The sequence below is a fragment of the Brienomyrus brachyistius genome, chromosome 6 (genome assembly GCF_023856365.1).
Source record: "Brienomyrus brachyistius isolate T26 chromosome 6, BBRACH_0.4, whole genome shotgun sequence".
NCBI lineage: Eukaryota > Metazoa > Chordata > Actinopteri > Osteoglossiformes > Mormyridae > Brienomyrus > Brienomyrus brachyistius.
This window is the reverse complement of record NC_064538.1, coordinates 20,326,409-20,343,483: the sequence shown is the minus strand read 5'-3', so window position 1 is coordinate 20,343,483 and position 17,075 is coordinate 20,326,409. Positions and strand designations below refer to the sequence as shown.

At 42.9% G+C, this 17,075-nt stretch overlaps 1 protein-coding gene across 1 annotated transcript; it reads left to right on the top strand.

The window, feature by feature from the left end:
* Positions 1-5,646: 5,646 nt before the first annotated feature.
* Positions 5,647-15,503, top strand: LOC125744516 (casein kinase II subunit alpha-like). Its single transcript, XM_049016413.1, has 13 exons — positions 5,647-5,980; positions 6,661-6,898; positions 7,333-7,444; positions 9,258-9,359; positions 9,434-9,484; positions 9,930-9,989; positions 10,102-10,185; positions 10,256-10,366; positions 11,579-11,680; positions 11,821-11,921; positions 12,090-12,238; positions 12,381-12,470; positions 14,289-15,503. Exons 2-13 carry the CDS (start codon positions 6,798-6,800, stop codon positions 14,402-14,404), a joined length of 1,179 nt encoding a protein of 392 aa, XP_048872370.1. The 5' UTR covers positions 5,647-5,980; positions 6,661-6,797; the 3' UTR covers positions 14,405-15,503.
* The last annotated feature ends 1,572 nt before the right edge of the window (positions 15,504-17,075 follow it).

The following is a 17,075-nucleotide window of genomic DNA, read 5'->3' as shown; positions in this document are numbered from 1 at the left end:
TCTAATCGCAAAACCCAGTTCCGCTGGTCAGGTTTAAAAGCCGGTGTCCTCCTGTTAGCGGCAAATGAAAGAGCCAGGCGAGTTCAGACACAAAAAACAGAACAGGACATGAAGCTGAGGGGCCGAAGCCCCAATTCCCAGCAGCCCCGCGGTTTCCAGGCGCTTGCGACATGCCGAGGAGTTTTGCTTACAAGATCTTGGGATGGCTGGTGCAGCATTTTAATGACATCCTCCCGGCGTTGAGGAGGAAGGCAGCCTGGGCCATATTTCAGGCAGGCACTGATGGGGAGGAGGTCTTCCCGCTCACCCCCACCTCACAAATATTAATGGCTATCAGACACGCACCCCGGCACCCCTGTTCTTGAACAGGGGAACTTGGATATGATGCTTCCGAATTTTTATGACCCGTTTCAAGGGAAAGAGCATTGGAGCCCCTTTCTGGCCGGCAGACAGGGCCCAGGCAGCCGAGGGCCGTCCCGCACACTCGCCGGCACACAGGAACCATTGTGTATGTGCTTTTTTTTCACTGGCCGCAGAAAGGGGAAGCGCAGGAATTCCCTGCGACGGGAGCTCAGACAATACGAGCCGTCCTGCGACGAGACCGGCTGCCGCAAGGCCCTGGCTCTGGCCTCGACACCCGTCTCCGCACCCCAGGAACCGGGCGGGGGCCCACGAGGCAGGGGTGAACAACCGGTTATAGTAATTTAGAGGTGATGTTTCCCTGTGTAAACAATAAAACAATAAGGGACGACCCAAAGTGCAGGGGTTATTTCCAAGCGGGGTGGGGAGAGGCCCCAATTAGAGCAGAAGCCCTGATTGGGCAATTTAATATTTTATTTTCCAGAGTGAATTTTCAGCAGCCTTTCACAGTGGCTGGCATGAGCGTGTAACGAGTTTGTGGTGAACTCTCAGCTGGCTTGTCCCTCACACCTTCAGTAACACTTCCTTGTTTCAGATGCCACAGCAATCACGTGATCAATCCCCTGCCCCCCCCCCCCCCCCCCCACCCCAACTAACCCCACCTCAACATTGTTGTTCATGAGTGTAATGACACGGTAGTCCAAGGGAGGGGTGCCTGCTTATTTTGGCTGCTCCTCAGCCTTGAGGCTCTCCGTGTGTGTGTGTGTGTGTGTGTGTGTGTAGAGCGTGTGTGCATGTGTGCGTGCTGGGCTGCATGCGCGCGGCTTGTAGGTGATGGGACGGCCGGCCAAGCGACGGCGTGTGCCGAAAAAAAACAGTCCACTGGCGTTCCAGGAGGTCAGAGAAACCATCTCTTAAGAGCTAGCTCTGAATTTGACATTCAGTCTGCGTTCACATTGCATTATAAAAGGTACTTCTATTATTCAAGGACAGTCTGCAAAACAGTCTGCAAATATACAGCATACAGACAGTTTGTAATTAGCATTATATACAGCATACAGACAGTGTGCAAGATAGCAGTATATACAGCATACAGGCAGTTTGTAATTAGCATTATATACAGCATACAGACAGTGTGCAAGATAGCAGTATATACAGCATACAGGCAGTTTGTAATTAGCATTATATACAGCATACAGACAGTGTGCAAGATAGCATTATATACAGCATACAGACAGTGTGCAAGATAGCATTATATACAGCATACAGACAGTGTTCAAGATAGCAGTATATACAGCATACTTGGCTCTTGGCTCTTACTTTAGTACGTGTATTTTAAATTCTCTTATATTGTATTTTTTTTTTTATTGTATTTGTAACTTGTAATATGCTGGTGTACTGCTGCTGGAAACTAGAATTTCCCAGAGGAACCTTCCCGAGGGATTAATAAAGTTCTATCTATCTATCTATCTATCCATACAGACAGTGTTCAAGATAACATTATATACAGCATACAGACAGTGTTCAAGATAGCAGTATATACAGCATACAGACAGTGTGCAAGATAGCATTATATACAGTATACAGGCAGTTTGCAAGAAAACACAATGCACATCATACAGCCTTGCATGGAAGGAAGGACTCTTCAGGAGTGGGATGCAACAAAATACAAGCTATAGAATCTTATCAGCTGGTGTGAGTTATAACTGCAGGATGCGGAGGCTAATATTTCAGCACACTCTTCCACAGGGCATTTTTTGAAGATTATAACTCATCCTGGGATGCAAAGGGGCAAAGTGGCCCAAACGTATTCCGGAGCCGGAACGGCCGGCATGTTTTCCACTACAGCTGCGGCTCTCTCCTCCAGGGGGGCGGACCCCCTCCAGCTGCACGGGGCCCAAGACAAAGCTGGCGTCTCGCTTTTCAACACTAGGAGCAATCGGGGAGAGGATTTCCTCAATCAGGGCTGTGCAGAGCAGTGGGGAACAGCCTCGCTGACAGAAATGCGGAGCGTGCAGCTGGGGCTCGCTAACAACCTCGGGGACCAACCCCAGGCCTGCAACGCCCCATGCACAGGGAAACCACAGCTCACTGTACCTCACTAGGTTACTGCTGACCAGCCGTCCCATCCAGGGGATATGCCTCGGACGTCCTGAGGCAAAGTTACCCAGAAATCATCGCCAAGGCCCCATTTGGCTCTCAGATGCTGACATGGCTTCCAAAGCAAATGAGTCACACTCCATTTTAATTTTAGTAATAAGTTTGTCAGGCTCCCAAGAGGCTAGGAACAACCTGTGAGTCACCGTGACCAAGACGTAACAGATTTGGGTCCTTAACACCACTGGAATTCAGGTATGCCACAAAAAGTGCGGTTTAATGCTTCACACGGGCCGGTTTTTAATCAAAAGTGTCAGCATTTTTTTTCCATATGCCACATACAAAGTTGAGATGGATTCTAGACATGTTGCACGGCCATCAGATCCATAAATATGTTGGTATCATGTCCTGTGTCTAAAGCAAAATACTGCTCTCAGAACAATTACTGATTATTTCACAATATCCCTGGATTTTTGGTACAAAATACTAACATTTTACATGCTTGAAAGCTGTACATAAAGGATTTCTGATACTGTACAGTTCATTATTCAGAATCTGACAAAACAAACATACTGGGATCTCTTAAAGGACATCACTATCAATTTTAATATATACCATCATCCACATTCTCTTCCATATTGTGCAACCCAGCTTGATCTATCCAAGACCGCCCTCCTCCCCTTTCCATTCTTGCAGCCTCCTATTAATAACTGTACAGCTCCTTTTGTTAACAGGACTGACAGATGCATGTACTGCAGCTCACGGAGACAATGGGAAGGCCCTTTGGATGAAAACAACAGGAAGAGATTGCTTTCCAAGTAGCTGAGACTAAAATGAACTGATCAGCCATTGTATGGCATTTAGAAATCAACAAGATCTATTACTAAAGTATATTACTAAATGTTTAAGGTGTAAGGTAAATTAATTTTGGTGTACTCTATATTCAAAAACACAACTCATTTGGATGAAATTACCAAAATTTAAATTGAATTACTAGCAACCATTAAGTGGACCTTAGAATTACAAGAATTTGGCAACCAAAGGTAAAAAAAAAGGTTCAGATCTTTCTGTAGTATTTCTTTTCAGATAGACTTGACGAAGATCTTCATAGGGCTTTAAATCGTAGTGACTCGTATAGCACATTTAATTGGTTAAATTAGTCAACCAAAATATTTGACTGGTTGGGGAGCAACACAAAAAGGCTTTTGCGTAGAGAATGTTTATATACACTTCGAACTAAGGGGCAGGGTTTGTTTAATGTCTTTTGACATGCCCTCTGACTTGTTTTAGATGTAATTGTTCATTTCGCTGCCAATAACACTTAAATTAATGTTTATAAGTGACTTTAGAGAGGCGTTTCGGCCAAGAAAATAAATAAAATAAAATAAAACAAAATAAAATCTCCCTGGGGAAGGTTCTTGGCTACTCTCAACTGGCTCGGTTAAGCAAGTTGTGGTCTGGTAGCTGATACATTTGCAGCATGTTTTTTTTTTATCTTATTTAAGATTAAAATAATTCGGTGTATTGTAAAGTGGTACCAATAATTCTGAGAAATTAATTTTTGTTGGGTTCTATCTTGGCTTTGTAGCTTCTAGCTGTAGGACGAGAAATTTCCCAAAGAGACAGGGTATCATGTCCCAAGACGATGGAATCCATGCAGGGAGTCTTTGAAGATCCTTAACATCCAAGAAACTGGAGAGATGTCTGTGAAAATCTCATAATCCAGTGCAGTGAACACAGCTGTACTGCAATAATGATCACCGAGGGCAAGAGACAAGCGTCACTTTTGCGGAAGGATCGGTGACCTGCAACCGAAGAAGGTGGGTTTGGACAGAAGCCATGCGGACAGCGGTGAGGTTCTGTCCAAAAAGACCCTCAAGGGTTCAGGTCAAGACAGGAAGGCAGAGGAGAAGCTTCAAGTGATGAAAGAGGAGCTGTGGAGCAACGAGCTGACACTTGGGGTGTCAAGGGTTAGGGTTTGGCGGGAAGGGTGCATAGAAGACAAATGGTAGATTGTTTGTACTGGAAAGCCGTCCAAAAAAGTGTCAAGGAAACCTTGACAGATGTGCAGGGATTACAGCAAATAAGTGTAAAGGGGTTAAGTCTCAATAAACAAGTTTGGTGAAAAGTATTACTTATCAATGCCCAAAATGGTCGGCAATATGAAACTCGGTAGCTGAATGAAAAATATCATCCTGAAAGATCCCCTTGGAATCTTCCTAAATGCCCACCCCCTTTACAGGTCCCCTGTGTGTGTGTGTGTGTGTGTGTGTGCGTGTGCATGCGTGTGTGTATGGGTTTGCATAGATCACATTTGGGGACCAAAAAGTCTGGTAAATCCTGAAACTTCTTTAGTTTTGGGGACACTTTTCAGGTCCCCATTTGGATAACCTCAGTGTTATTAAAATCCGTGAATGCAATCAAAAACGTAAAAATGCCAAAAAAACTTGTACTTTGTTTAGATACTTATGGTGAAGGTTAGGGCTGAGTAGGGGGTAAGGGTGCCATTTAGATATGTATGCCAACAGGGGTGTGTGTTGTGCAGGTATACCTTACCTTGTGGGGACCAAATGTCCCCACAATATGATGAATACCATTTTTTTTACCTTATGGGGACCAGTTTCCTGGCCCTTATATGGGAAAACTCTGTTTTATAAAAATCTATGACTGCAATGAAAAAACTAAAAATGCGGAAACTCTTGTATTTTATTTGGCTACTTATGGTTATGGTTAGGGCTGGTAAGGGTTAAGGTTGTCATAGTTAGCATTAGCATTTTTCTCATAGAAATGAATGAGCAGTCCCCAAAAAGATATGATTACACGACTGTGTGTGTGTGTGTGTGTGTGTGAAATTTAGCATACCTAACTGAATGGTAATCAATTTCCTACAACGAAATGCATGACAGTAAAATAGGCATAAGGTCAGCCGACCGGTTTATTTTCATAATTTACCCACAACGCGCCAAGCCCCTTGCGCTTGCAGAAATTTGAACGGGTGACTAATGAGGTTGCGCCATCTAGAGGCATCTCACGTTAACGACTTATAATTATTAACTCCACCAACCACAATGAGGCGCTGCAATAGAAGTCGCAGGTCACTAGCAGGAATTTGTCATCGACTACATAATCCTCACGTCATTCATTACGTAACTGCCTTTAGGTCAAATACATACTTAATGTGCTGCAGACCGCATTTCCTGGTCAGGTTTGCAGTAACGGTAATGGTATATGTGTCTGTATGTTCCTATACAGGGAATCTAACAGACGTATATTAGGCAAAGTGAAATATAGGTCCTTCTTTTAGAAGAGCTCGGCTCAGCCAATCGCTGTCCACTTTTGGCTCTCAGAGTGTGAAGATCTCGGCGCGAGCTTGTGAGGCGGTCACTTCCGGTTCATTGCAGACTTCCGGCTTGGCCGTCGGGAGTCGGTGGTTGCGTATCCTGAGCTCCTAGTGCTCGTGAGGAACAGCGAGAGGTAGCGTCGTAACATCGTGAAGTGGGAAATTGGCTACTGTACTGAGAAGGTATTAGCCGGACGCCGTTCTACAGGAGCAGTAATTTTCGGAGGAGAAATTAAAATGGAGATTTCTTAAAAGGGTCAATGTATTAAATGTGTAAAGCGGATGAGATGTCATGTGCTTTGTCGTGGTGCCTCTCACCCAGCCGCCTGGGTATTTGGTAAAGCCAGCGCTTATGCTTTTCCCGATGACTGGCACCTGTGTGTAAGATTGCGCTCTGTGCTCCCTCGATAATATTTTTCCACTTTTAGCGTAATAATTAGACTAAAATCTGTTTGAAATAGTCGTTTTTGATTAGCTTCTTAGTAGTAACGCGTTGGCATAGTCGATAAAGTTGTCATATAAGTTGAATTGCGCAGCCTTTCTTGACTTGCCGAAGTTTATTGAAATAGCTGTTAAGAGCAAAAGGTAGTCACGATATCTGGGATTTTCGTTTTTATTTAACAGTCTAACGTTGGCTGTGTCGTGCTGTACATGTCCGTGGTATTTACCATAAGGATCGTTGATCCTTATCACGTGAATCGATTTTGACGTGTTCTCATCCCCTCCTGGCATGAGGACGAATATTTTATGCTTTAAAAAAAAATGTATATAGTGATGAACTGGATCTTAGTTGCTGGACGAATTATGAGACATGTTTTGACTTTGTAATAATTTCCTTTTTTTAAATTGCCCCCCTTTTTTAGGTCCAACTCACACCCCGCAACAGTCCCTCCTCCCCCCTCCTCCCCTTCTTCCCTCCCTCCTTCCTTCCCTCCTGTGAGCTCCCTGCCCCGCCTTGCCTCTCCTCCACTGTGTACCCCACCCTTCTTGCCCGGCAAACATGTCGGGACCTGTTTCAAGTCGGGCAAGAGTGTACACGGAAGTGAACACGCATCAGCCCCGAGGATACTGGGATTACGAATCTCATGTGGTCGAATGGGGGTAAGTGAGAGAACAGGCCCACCCACTCATGCAGCAGCAGCACTGTGTGAAATGGGGGGCTTGATAGGCCCCTGATCAGTGACCTAGTGGCTCTTAGGATCAACAGTGAAATCCATAGGAAAATCATAAGCTAATGCGATATGACATATTTTTGCAGCATTTACTTTGAAGCATTGTAGCAGCCTTTTTGCCCTGTATCAGACTACCATGTTGAATTTGTTGTAATTTGCATAAAGACAGGAATTGAGTGGCTGCATTCACCCCTTGTACAAATGTAAAACATAGTTTAGATTTGATTTCTGGATGCTTGTCACTTCATGTGTTAATCTACATTGTACATTTTCTATAGAGGGAAACATGGGTTTCTCTCTTGTTTTTAGCTTGTTTTTTTCTTTCAACACATGAAATGGTTGAAATATTTGTTTTGATGACAGAAACCAAGATGACTACCAGCTGGTGCGGAAGTTGGGCCGTGGAAAGTACAGTGAGGTCTTTGAAGCCATTAACATCACGAATAACGAGAAAGTGGTGGTGAAAATACTCAAGGTCAGTTTGAAAATATTGTCGCTTCAGAGCTGCGTTTTCCAGTCTTGTCCTTGAAGACCCCAAACAGTCCATGTGTTTGCTCCAGGAGCCGTGAGAGAGCTAAAACGTCTGGGGGGGGGGGGTCTCAGAACAGTGTTGAGAAACGCTATTTTATAGCCCTTTTGCTGTGCATTAATTTCTCCCCCCATGCCTTTCTGTGCATAGCTGACTGAATATCCTTAAGTGAAATGGCAGATTTCTGTTTTAGTATATACCAGCAGGTGAAAACTGAAAAGCTTAGATTAGATTTGATAAGTCAAAATTTTGGTTTTGATACTAAAAACCTGAGATACACGACTAAATTCAGTGGGATTTTTGCATGCTTCTATGAGAGAGTTGAGGCTGAAATATGCCAATATTTTCGGTCGGACCAAAATGAAAAATTGTTGGATTTCAGTTCTGTTTCTGAAAGAATCAATGATAAGGCAGGGATTGGTTTAAAAAAAAAAAAAAAAAAAGGGTAAGAATAAACCTTTATTTTTATGGGGAAAACAGCGTAAACTTATATTTAAGTTTAAGATATTTTTTCCAGTTGTTTACACTTCCCTCAAGTCAATGCAGTTAGCTGCTGGTACTTGGTGAGTGCTAATTTGACTAACATTAAGTGGTGAAAAGTCATCAAAGAAACAACTCTGGTAGTTGCTGGAGAAGACTTTCTCTGGGCACCACACTGAGCAGCTTGCCTGGCTCCACTTCCGTAGCAGTAAAAACATATAAGCCAGCTGCTGATGCATGAGTGTTGGTTTAAACATTGGGCGTGTGATGGTGAACTTCTGTTCAGGTGTCTGTTAGGACAGACAGTGAATGTCAGCAGTTCTGCCTATGACCTCGCTTTGTCTGAGATGTAAGTTTAAGGCGGCAGACTCAGTTGACGTCTCCCCCGGGCCCTGGGGTATTCAGGCATGAAGGAGACGCAGGGTTAGCACAGACGTGCGATATGATAGGTTGGTCAAGACATGGGACAGCAGTACAGCACCCCAGTAGTGTGCTAAAAATAAGGTTATCTATGCCAGAATTAGTTTCTGTATTCTTTATAAAACATCCTTTATGGTGGCTGGTAGACTGTCGTTGACATTAGGAATACTACAGCCATAGGCTTTACTGACAGCTGTTTAATTACTCAGAGTTACAGAAAGACTCGCATCCAATAATCTAATGGCTTTTGCAGTGGTTAACAGAGAAGCAGCGACTTCACGGTTGAATGGTCGTAAGTGGAAAGAATTTAAGGAAGTGAGTGAGGTAGAAGTTTGCGTGCAGCACAGCACTTTGTCTCTTTTGCATGTGCTTTCTGCTGCTGAATTGTGAATTCTCTGTAGGGCAAGCTGTGGTTTTTCTGTCCTGTATTATAACACTGAACAATACCTACTGAACCGTCTTTACATACTTAAAACCGATTTTGTACAACTTTTAAAGAAGCATGGGTTGCAAAGACACTTTACATCTTGCTTTCCCACAAACTGAGTCATAGATGAAAGACATGCTTTAAGCAGAGTGCAAAAAAATTTGCCTTGTTGGAGATTTTTTCTTCTTCTCTGTTGCCAAGGTGATTCTATTTTTGTTTCAAATGACTAATACATGTCAGTTCGCTGGAGTTCTTGGGTCCACCTTCAGTTGCTGGATCAGGTGACACATTCAGGCTGCCGTGAAACTGCAGCACTGTGCTGTTGCCATTGTTTGTGTATGGGCCCCCGCCTATTCCCATGTGAAGACCCAGCGAGGGGATGTAGGCTTTGTGCTAGGCCCGCGGTGACCGTTGCCAAATGTGACTCCGCAGCCAGTGAAGAAGAAGAAAATCAAGCGCGAGATTAAGATTTTGGAGAACCTCCGAGCAGGACCCAATCTGATCGCTCTGGCAGACATTGTGAAGGATCCAGTGGTGAGTTGCTTATTTTATGAGGTTTGTGTGTCCATCTACAGCCTATTTCAACCCCTTATCTTTTCACTTTACAGTCCCGGACCCCTGCTTTGGTTTTCGAGCATGTAAATAACACCGATTTCAAGGTAACGACACTCCAGATTCATCTTGTGGAATTGCCTTATTTCTTGCACCTGACCACTGCTGTGCTTGCCAGGTCACAAAATACCCTGAGACAAGTGCAAAACAGGCTGCCGGGTCTTTCATGCAAACTGTTGAACCACAGCCTCATTGTGTGGTTGTGTTTCCTGCCATTCCTGATAGAGTAATCACGTCTTTGTTCTCACTGTCTTCCATCTGTCATTAATCAGCACTAGCTGTGACCTGCGTGTGAATGCTCACATGTTTGTTTGTACAAAGCTGTTATATTCTGCAGTCCGAACATGCTGAAATATCTAGCTTTGCAGAAATGGAGAAATTTTAAACACTGCAAGCGAAGGCTGAGTATTGAGTTCTACGTAAAACTTAATTCGGTAAACGTTTTGATTAAGGTGTTTTTCATTGTATTTTGTTTTAATGTATGCTTAACAGCAATTGTACCAGACCCTGACAGATTTTGACATACGGTTCTACATGTACGAAATCCTGAAGGTGAGAGCCGACCTGCTTTTTTTTTTTTTTTTTTTTTTTAAATCTATGTTTTTTTTTGTATGTTGTATATCTATGCACACCTGAGCTCGCTTCATGGCTGACTTTTCTGTAGGCTCTTGATTACTGCCACAGCATGGGCATCATGCATAGGGACGTCAAGCCACACAACGTGATGATCGACCACGAGCACCGAAAGGTACTCCTTCCCCACCTCCCCACCCGCTGATTCTCCGCACGTCTGTAACGCACCTGCTTTCCCCTTGCAGTTACGGCTTATTGATTGGGGTCTGGCTGAGTTCTACCACCCTGGGCAGGAGTACAATGTCAGGGTGGCCTCCCGCTACTTCAAAGGTCCGGAGCTGCTGGTGGATTACCAGGTGAGTTGGGTTCTGCTGGCTCAGTGGACTGAGCTGCAGAAGCAGAGCGGCAGTGGGGAGGAACTCTCTCTTGTTAGTGGTGTAGCATTATGTTTAGCTCCTGGATGGAACATGTTAATTGTTCTGTTCTAAGGAAACTGCTGAGAAAAGTGGGTAATCTCATGATCCAAAACTCTCTGACTGTGTATGAAAGCCTCGGATATGTCTATGCCATGTTAAAGTGGTATCCAGTGGGAAAATGGTAGCTAAATCTTTGTACATCTAAAAATCAGTTCATACAATTTTTCCGCATGCACTTTCAGTTGTAGGCTGCTACAATGCTTCATAAGGGGCCGTGACGTAAATTTCATCATCATGGGCTGGCTGCGGACAGCTGTGGTCAATGCGCATGTAGCCGTGGAAACCTTGCACATCTGCGTCCGTGCAAGATAATTGATTAGGTGACCAGTAGGTGGCAATCTCAGATCAGCGCTCAACAACAAAAGAGTAGAGTAAGAATAGATGTTGTGCTGTTAGTTATTAGTGAGTGGCTGTTTGAGGAGGGTAAGAGGTACCCGCATGTCTAATTTTACATTCTGTCCAGATATTATGCCAAGGTGTAAAGCAGCACTATTCCGGCATTTTTAAATATCGGCCAAAAATTTGTCGAATGGGGGGAGGAGGGTGCCCCAGCTAATTTTGTAAGGATTTCAAAATACCATGGTATGCCTTATTACTTTAATGCTTAATACTACCCCAAGTCTTTAAAACCATTAAAACCATTCGTGAAAGTGAATTTCACTACACAGCTTGTATTTGTTACAATACAGACCTCTCTTGGTCTGGTGGAATATCACTGCTGTATGCATGCATCAACCGCAACCATCCGCAGCCAAATGTAGTATTAACATACGCTGCTGCGTGCACAACCATCCGTACTCCGAAAGCGGACGAAAGCAAACGCAGAAAAGTGAAGTATGAACAATCCTTAACAGAAGCTGCTTCTTAGGAGCCTAGGGGTTGTTCTAGACTTCCTGTATTTAAAAGAATTCTTTTTGCATACCACCTCTCTTGGGATAGAACTCATAAGTGAATAGACCAGCTGTTTTGTTGGGCTGACTGTTCTTGTGAAGAGCCCTCCTGTAGTTTCAGCTCCCCATGCAAAAATATGTGACATTTGGCTTGTAAAATGGGTTCCAGTTGCCACCATTCATTCCACTTAATGTGACCTAGATGTACGACTACAGCCTGGACATGTGGAGCCTTGGCTGCATGCTGGCCAGTATGATCTTCCGGAAGGAGCCTTTCTTTCATGGCCATGACAACTATGACCAGGTCGGTTGCCGTACCTTTCCTGCCTCATGTAAGTGCTGTGTTTTTTGATTATTGGACAAGCTCCTCGAAGAATTTGGTAATACCTGTTTGTGATCATCTTTGCCAAGCAGTGGCGAATTTGCGCTCCTCTTTTTACCCAGCTGGTGCGAATAGCAAAAGTTCTGGGAACTGAGGACCTGTATGATTACATCGATAAGTACAACATTAAGCTGGAGCCGCGCTTCAATGACATCTTAGGAAGGTGAGTCTTAGATGGTAGTTCCCAGATTCGACCTACATTTGCTTCCTATGCTGCCTCCTTAAAAGAGAATTATCCCTGAAAATAAGTCCTTTACAAAACCATTCACTCTTCTCACTGTGCACTTTCTTGGCTTCCTCAGAACATGGTTTGTAACGTTTTCCCCAACAGGCACTCTCGTAAGAGGTGGGAGCGCTTCGTCCACAGTGAGAACCAGCACCTGGTGAGCGCTGAGGCCTTGGACTTCCTGGACAAGCTCCTGCGGTATGACCACCAGGCCCGGCTCACGGCTCGCGAGGCCATGGACCATGCCTACTTCTGTGAGTAACTCCCTTTTAAGAAGAGGTCAAGAAGTACGCCGGAAGATATTGATTAGTTTGGGACCTTCAAGGATCTGCCTTGTGTGGTCTTGTAATCTTAACACAATTCCTGCCTCTTCATGTAGATTCCATGTTTCCTCAGATCCTGTTGTGAAGGACCTAGGTAGATCTGGAGGTGTGATTTCTATGTCCAGTGGAAATACTCCCATGAGTTCAGCCAACGTGATGTCAGGTGGGCCGGACACACTGCTCTTTTCTATCATCGATGTCAAAGGTTTCAGTAGTTGGTAGGCCTACATGGTGACCTCTTAAGCAGGCATTGTTGATCTGAGCTACTGTTTCAGTGTGTCTGAAAAATTAGATTACGTGTAATACAATTAGATCTGCAATTAAATGCATCTCACGAAAGCAAAATCTCTATTGATTTATCAAGGTAATTATTAAAATCATGCCGATTTAACTAAACATATCACTATGGAATTAAATATAGGGTTATAATCAATTAAATGTCGCTATCAAGTTAAAAGTATATAATCTGAGATGTCAGTGAAAGAATTCTTATGGAAATAAATATATGGTTATAATCGATAAAAACGTATTGCTATCGAGTTGGGTGCACATTTGATAATCTAGTAAAACATGTCAGTTAAACCATAATAAAGCATGTTGGTTATGCTATCAAGATAAATTTAAACAGTTTTTAGAATAACACACCTTTTAAAAAACATTCATAAACGTATTTTATTGTGGAACAATAAATCTTAAACCGGTTGCTCTATTATATTTGATTAGATCGGTTAAATGTCGGTTAAAATAAACACTTCTTCCGGTCGAAAGGGTTGTTCTGGATGCGCAGTCAGTGTGTCCTCTTCAGCTTCTGCAGCTTTGTGTGCAGTACAAGGAAATTATTTCTTCCATTTGCATAACTATGACACCACTGATCATCCAGTATAGTAAGTCTGCAATACCCATGCACTTTATTTTTGTTCGAGTGCACGCACTTTTAACCATATTCACTTACGAATGACGATGCATTAAAATGAAAGTAAAACAAAGAAACACTTCGAATACTACTCGAATTTTACATTGGAAAATACATAATTTACAGGAGCAATTTACAGAATCTACACGATTAGTAAAATGTCGCAATCGACCATTTGGGGTTTTCCTCATGTCAGATCACAGTAAACGAAAGAACGATGTCGCCGTTACACTAGGTCGTTGACAACTACTGTTTAGTGTTATCTGAATACCTCATATGTCGCTTTGGCCAAAAAGTGTCTGCTGCATAAATACATGAATGTAAATGCTACATTTAGTGACATAGACTGTACACGCTAATAAAAGTCAGCTTACAGATGCACTTAAACGATTTAAACTTGATTCCAAGTTACAGCCTTCCTGTAATCGAGTAATGCACCAACCAAGGTCACTGCCAATTTATGTTTTGAGTGTTGCATAAGACGATCATCTCAACTGTAAGGCAGGTGGGATTATTGGTCTGTCTTTACAGCTTCATACATTTTTTTGCTATTGGTGGTCGATGTAGACTTCAGTGATCTAGCAACTGTGTCATTGGCCCAACAGCTGAGGGACACGTTACAAGAGGGTGGAATTCAGATGGGGGATGACATTTCACAGGACAGCTCCATATGTCAAAGCAAATCTGTACTGAATTCTAAATCCCAAGTCTTGTAGCTTTTCTCTTGATGTGTCACGGTAGCTGTTCAATTGTCAGCACATTTGCCATGAGAAGAGATATACTGGCTACTACTTGGCCTATTGCTGTTTTACATTAATGAATGTTTTATTAGATTGTGAATGGACTTGAATCTTCAGCTACCACATCAGAAGTGATGTTAGAACAGTTCTGCTTTGACCAGGTTGCTGTTGGCAAGTTCACCATTTCACCTGTTTGTTTGGCTAGAAAAGACCCAGTAAATCTGCAAGTGTCTGCACGCTAACTTACAGACCAACATATTCTAGTCTCCCTAATACTTCTTTAAGTGAAGTAAGATTGTGTAAAATTCTTTGCTCATGTTACCCACAGGAATCTCCGCCTTGCCGGCCGCCACTCCCATTGGTTCCCTGGCCAGCCCAACAGTCTTTCCTGCCACCGGCACCTTGCAGACTCCAGTGCCTGCCACTGGCGGTGCCCCGTTGTGATCCCAGCCTTGCAGTTATCCTTACTTCACGATCGTCACTCCTGACCATTTTGCAATATGAAACCACTGCATGAGGCGTTGGTGCGGTGGCTGTTTTCATTTCTTTTGTGGCCAAAGATGATTGCCAGCCATGCATCGTATGGTAACAATGTAAACTTTTCAGGCAAATACTCTGTGTCTATTCGCTTGGGAAGAATAGCTGTAAACTAGGTAAATCTGAGCCATTCACAGATACCCGAAACGTACAGACAAAATGAAACTGTTTTGAAAAATTGATTTAAGGATCTGGACCACAGTCACTTTGTGGGGCCTGATAAATACAGTTTCATGATTTCCAACTAATCGGGTAGTTATACCTGCACCTGTATCAGGGTGTTTGTTTCGGGTCACTTTTTGTGCGAGTCAGATACAGCAAGTTCTCCAGATTGTCCAGCTTCTATTCTCAACTTTACCTTTTCCTAGCGGGCAGATTTTGGTAGCTTTGGGTAGCATATTGTTTTGAATTGACACAAAATTGCCACCTTGAAACATAAAATACAAGCCAACTCTCCTATTTTTTTTTTTTTTAGTAGAATTTTAAGAATTCACTTTAGTAGCATAACCAAAGTTAATGAGTATTGGAGGGTAGACCAACCGAGACGTCTGTGGTTGTTGCAGCCAGAGATGATTGAAGAAATCCTGTAGTTAGGATATTAGGAATGTCACGTTGAGCACAAGCGTCTCACCGTGTTAAAATGTTTTCTATAGAATTTTGTAAACATATTTCCATGTCTAATTCTGACGCTTTTGGTTCGTTTTGTATTGAGGTTTTCTACTGTTAGTTTTACTATAGTGTTTTGTCCTTTAGATCAGTAATGATGTTCAGTGTGAAGGGTTGAGCTTTCTTTTTGAGCCAGTAATGGGGATGTTGAAAACCCGGCGTACTTAGACATAGCTATATGCATTGCTTTCTACTTCTGAAATCCAAGTAAAAAGCAGAAAGTTGTAATATATGTGGCTAAAAAGATCATTTGGGGTATTCCACTAAATGGGCGTTGTCCTGTTATTTAAGTATTTGACGGGTATTTGAGACTGTGTAAATAAACACTTCTTTTACTTAACAGGATTGGCTATGGCATGTTTTTTTTTTTTACTTTACAAGAATCAAGCGATTTAAATCGGTTTCTGTATTGTATTAGATTAGGTCGGTTAACCGGCGGTTAAAATAAACACTTCGCCTTCCGGTCGAAAGGGTTGTTCCGGGTGCGCAAGAAGTGTGTCTTTTCCAGCTTCTGCAGCTTTGTGTGCAGTACAAGAAAAATATTTCTTCAATCTGCATAACCATGACACCACTGATCATCCAGTATAGTAAGTCTGCAAAACCCGTGCACTTTATTTTTGTTCGAGTGCACGCACTTTTAACCATATTCGCATACAGATGACGACGGATTAAACCGAAAGTAAAACAAAGAAACACTTCGAATACTACTCGAATTTTACATTGGAAAATACAGAATTTACAGGAGCAATTTACAGAATCTCCACGATAGTAAAATATGTCGCAATCGACCATTTGGGGTTTTCCCAAATATGTCAGATCACAGTAAACGAAAGAACGACGTCGCCATTACACTAGTTCGTTGACTACCAAATACCGAATATGCTATCTGAATACCTCGTATGTCGCTTTGGCCAAAAAGTGTCTGCTGTATAAATACATGAATGTAAATGCTACATTTAGTGACATAGACTGTACGAGCTAATAAAGGACAGCTTACAGATGCACTTAAACGATTTAAACTCGATTCAACCATTCTTACTATAATCGAGTAATGCACAAACCAAGGTCACTGCCAATTTATGCTGTGAGTGTTGTGTAAAACGATCTCCTCAGCTATAAACCAGGTGGGATTATTGCTCAATTTCAAAACAATGATCTGTCTTTACAGCTTCATACGTTCTTTTACTATTGGTGGCCGATGCAGACTTCAGTGATCTAACAACTTTACCATGTAAAGTTAGTGCCGAACCAGGCCTGAAATACAGGAGAGTGACCTGGTATAAGGTATGTTAAATTTCCCAGAATGTAGTACTGAAATGTTTTTGATGACGTTGTCTTGCTGTTGACATGTAGGAACGTTTCTAATGTTAAATAAAATTGTCTGTGTATTTAAGGACTACGAACCGCTTGAATTGTGGGAAAAAAAAACAAAACAAAAGTTGTCTCTGTTGGCAGGTAGGGGGCGGAGATGAGAGTTTGACTGGGTTGGTGCTTAAAAATCTGCGTACAAATGAGACTGCACTCTTCATGTCAGCTGAGCACGCTTATCAGATCGGGGAGGATCTCTCTCTCCACCTCCCAAGTACAGCTCTAAGTGACTGCGCCACATACCGCTGTACGCTGTGGCCTCCTGTCGGCCACCGCGTTCAGGAAGCTGATTGCACTTTCCATCCAGAAGGTAAATTCAGTGCTCAGAGGGGCAGAATTTGTGCTTTTTATGTGACAATTGTGTTCTTTGTAAGTGCGGCCTGGCTCCTGTTTTCATTTTAAGTTAATGTTTTGTGTCCAGGTTGCCGGGAAGTAGAAAAGTCCCATACAGAAGGCTTGCTGTTGAGAGAACTTCCTTCGGTCCGCCAGCGGGACACCCTGGTGATGATTTTAGCTGGAGTAACAGCAGCAGGAGTGATGATGA

What these genes read in the sequence shown, in the direction of transcription:
- LOC125744516 (XM_049016413.1), top strand. Translation starts at nt 6,798, where the DNA reads ATGTCGGGACCTGTTTCAAGTCGGGCAAGAGTGTACACGGAAGTGAAC. An exon ending in TCTCATGTGGTCGAATGGGG is followed by an intron (nt 6,899 to 7,332) that starts GTAAGTGAGAGA and finishes TTTTGATGACAG; the next exon opens with AAACCAAGATGACTACCAGC. An exon ending in ACATGTACGAAATCCTGAAG is followed by an intron (nt 9,990 to 10,101) that starts GTGAGAGCCGAC and finishes ACTTTTCTGTAG; the next exon opens with GCTCTTGATTACTGCCACAG.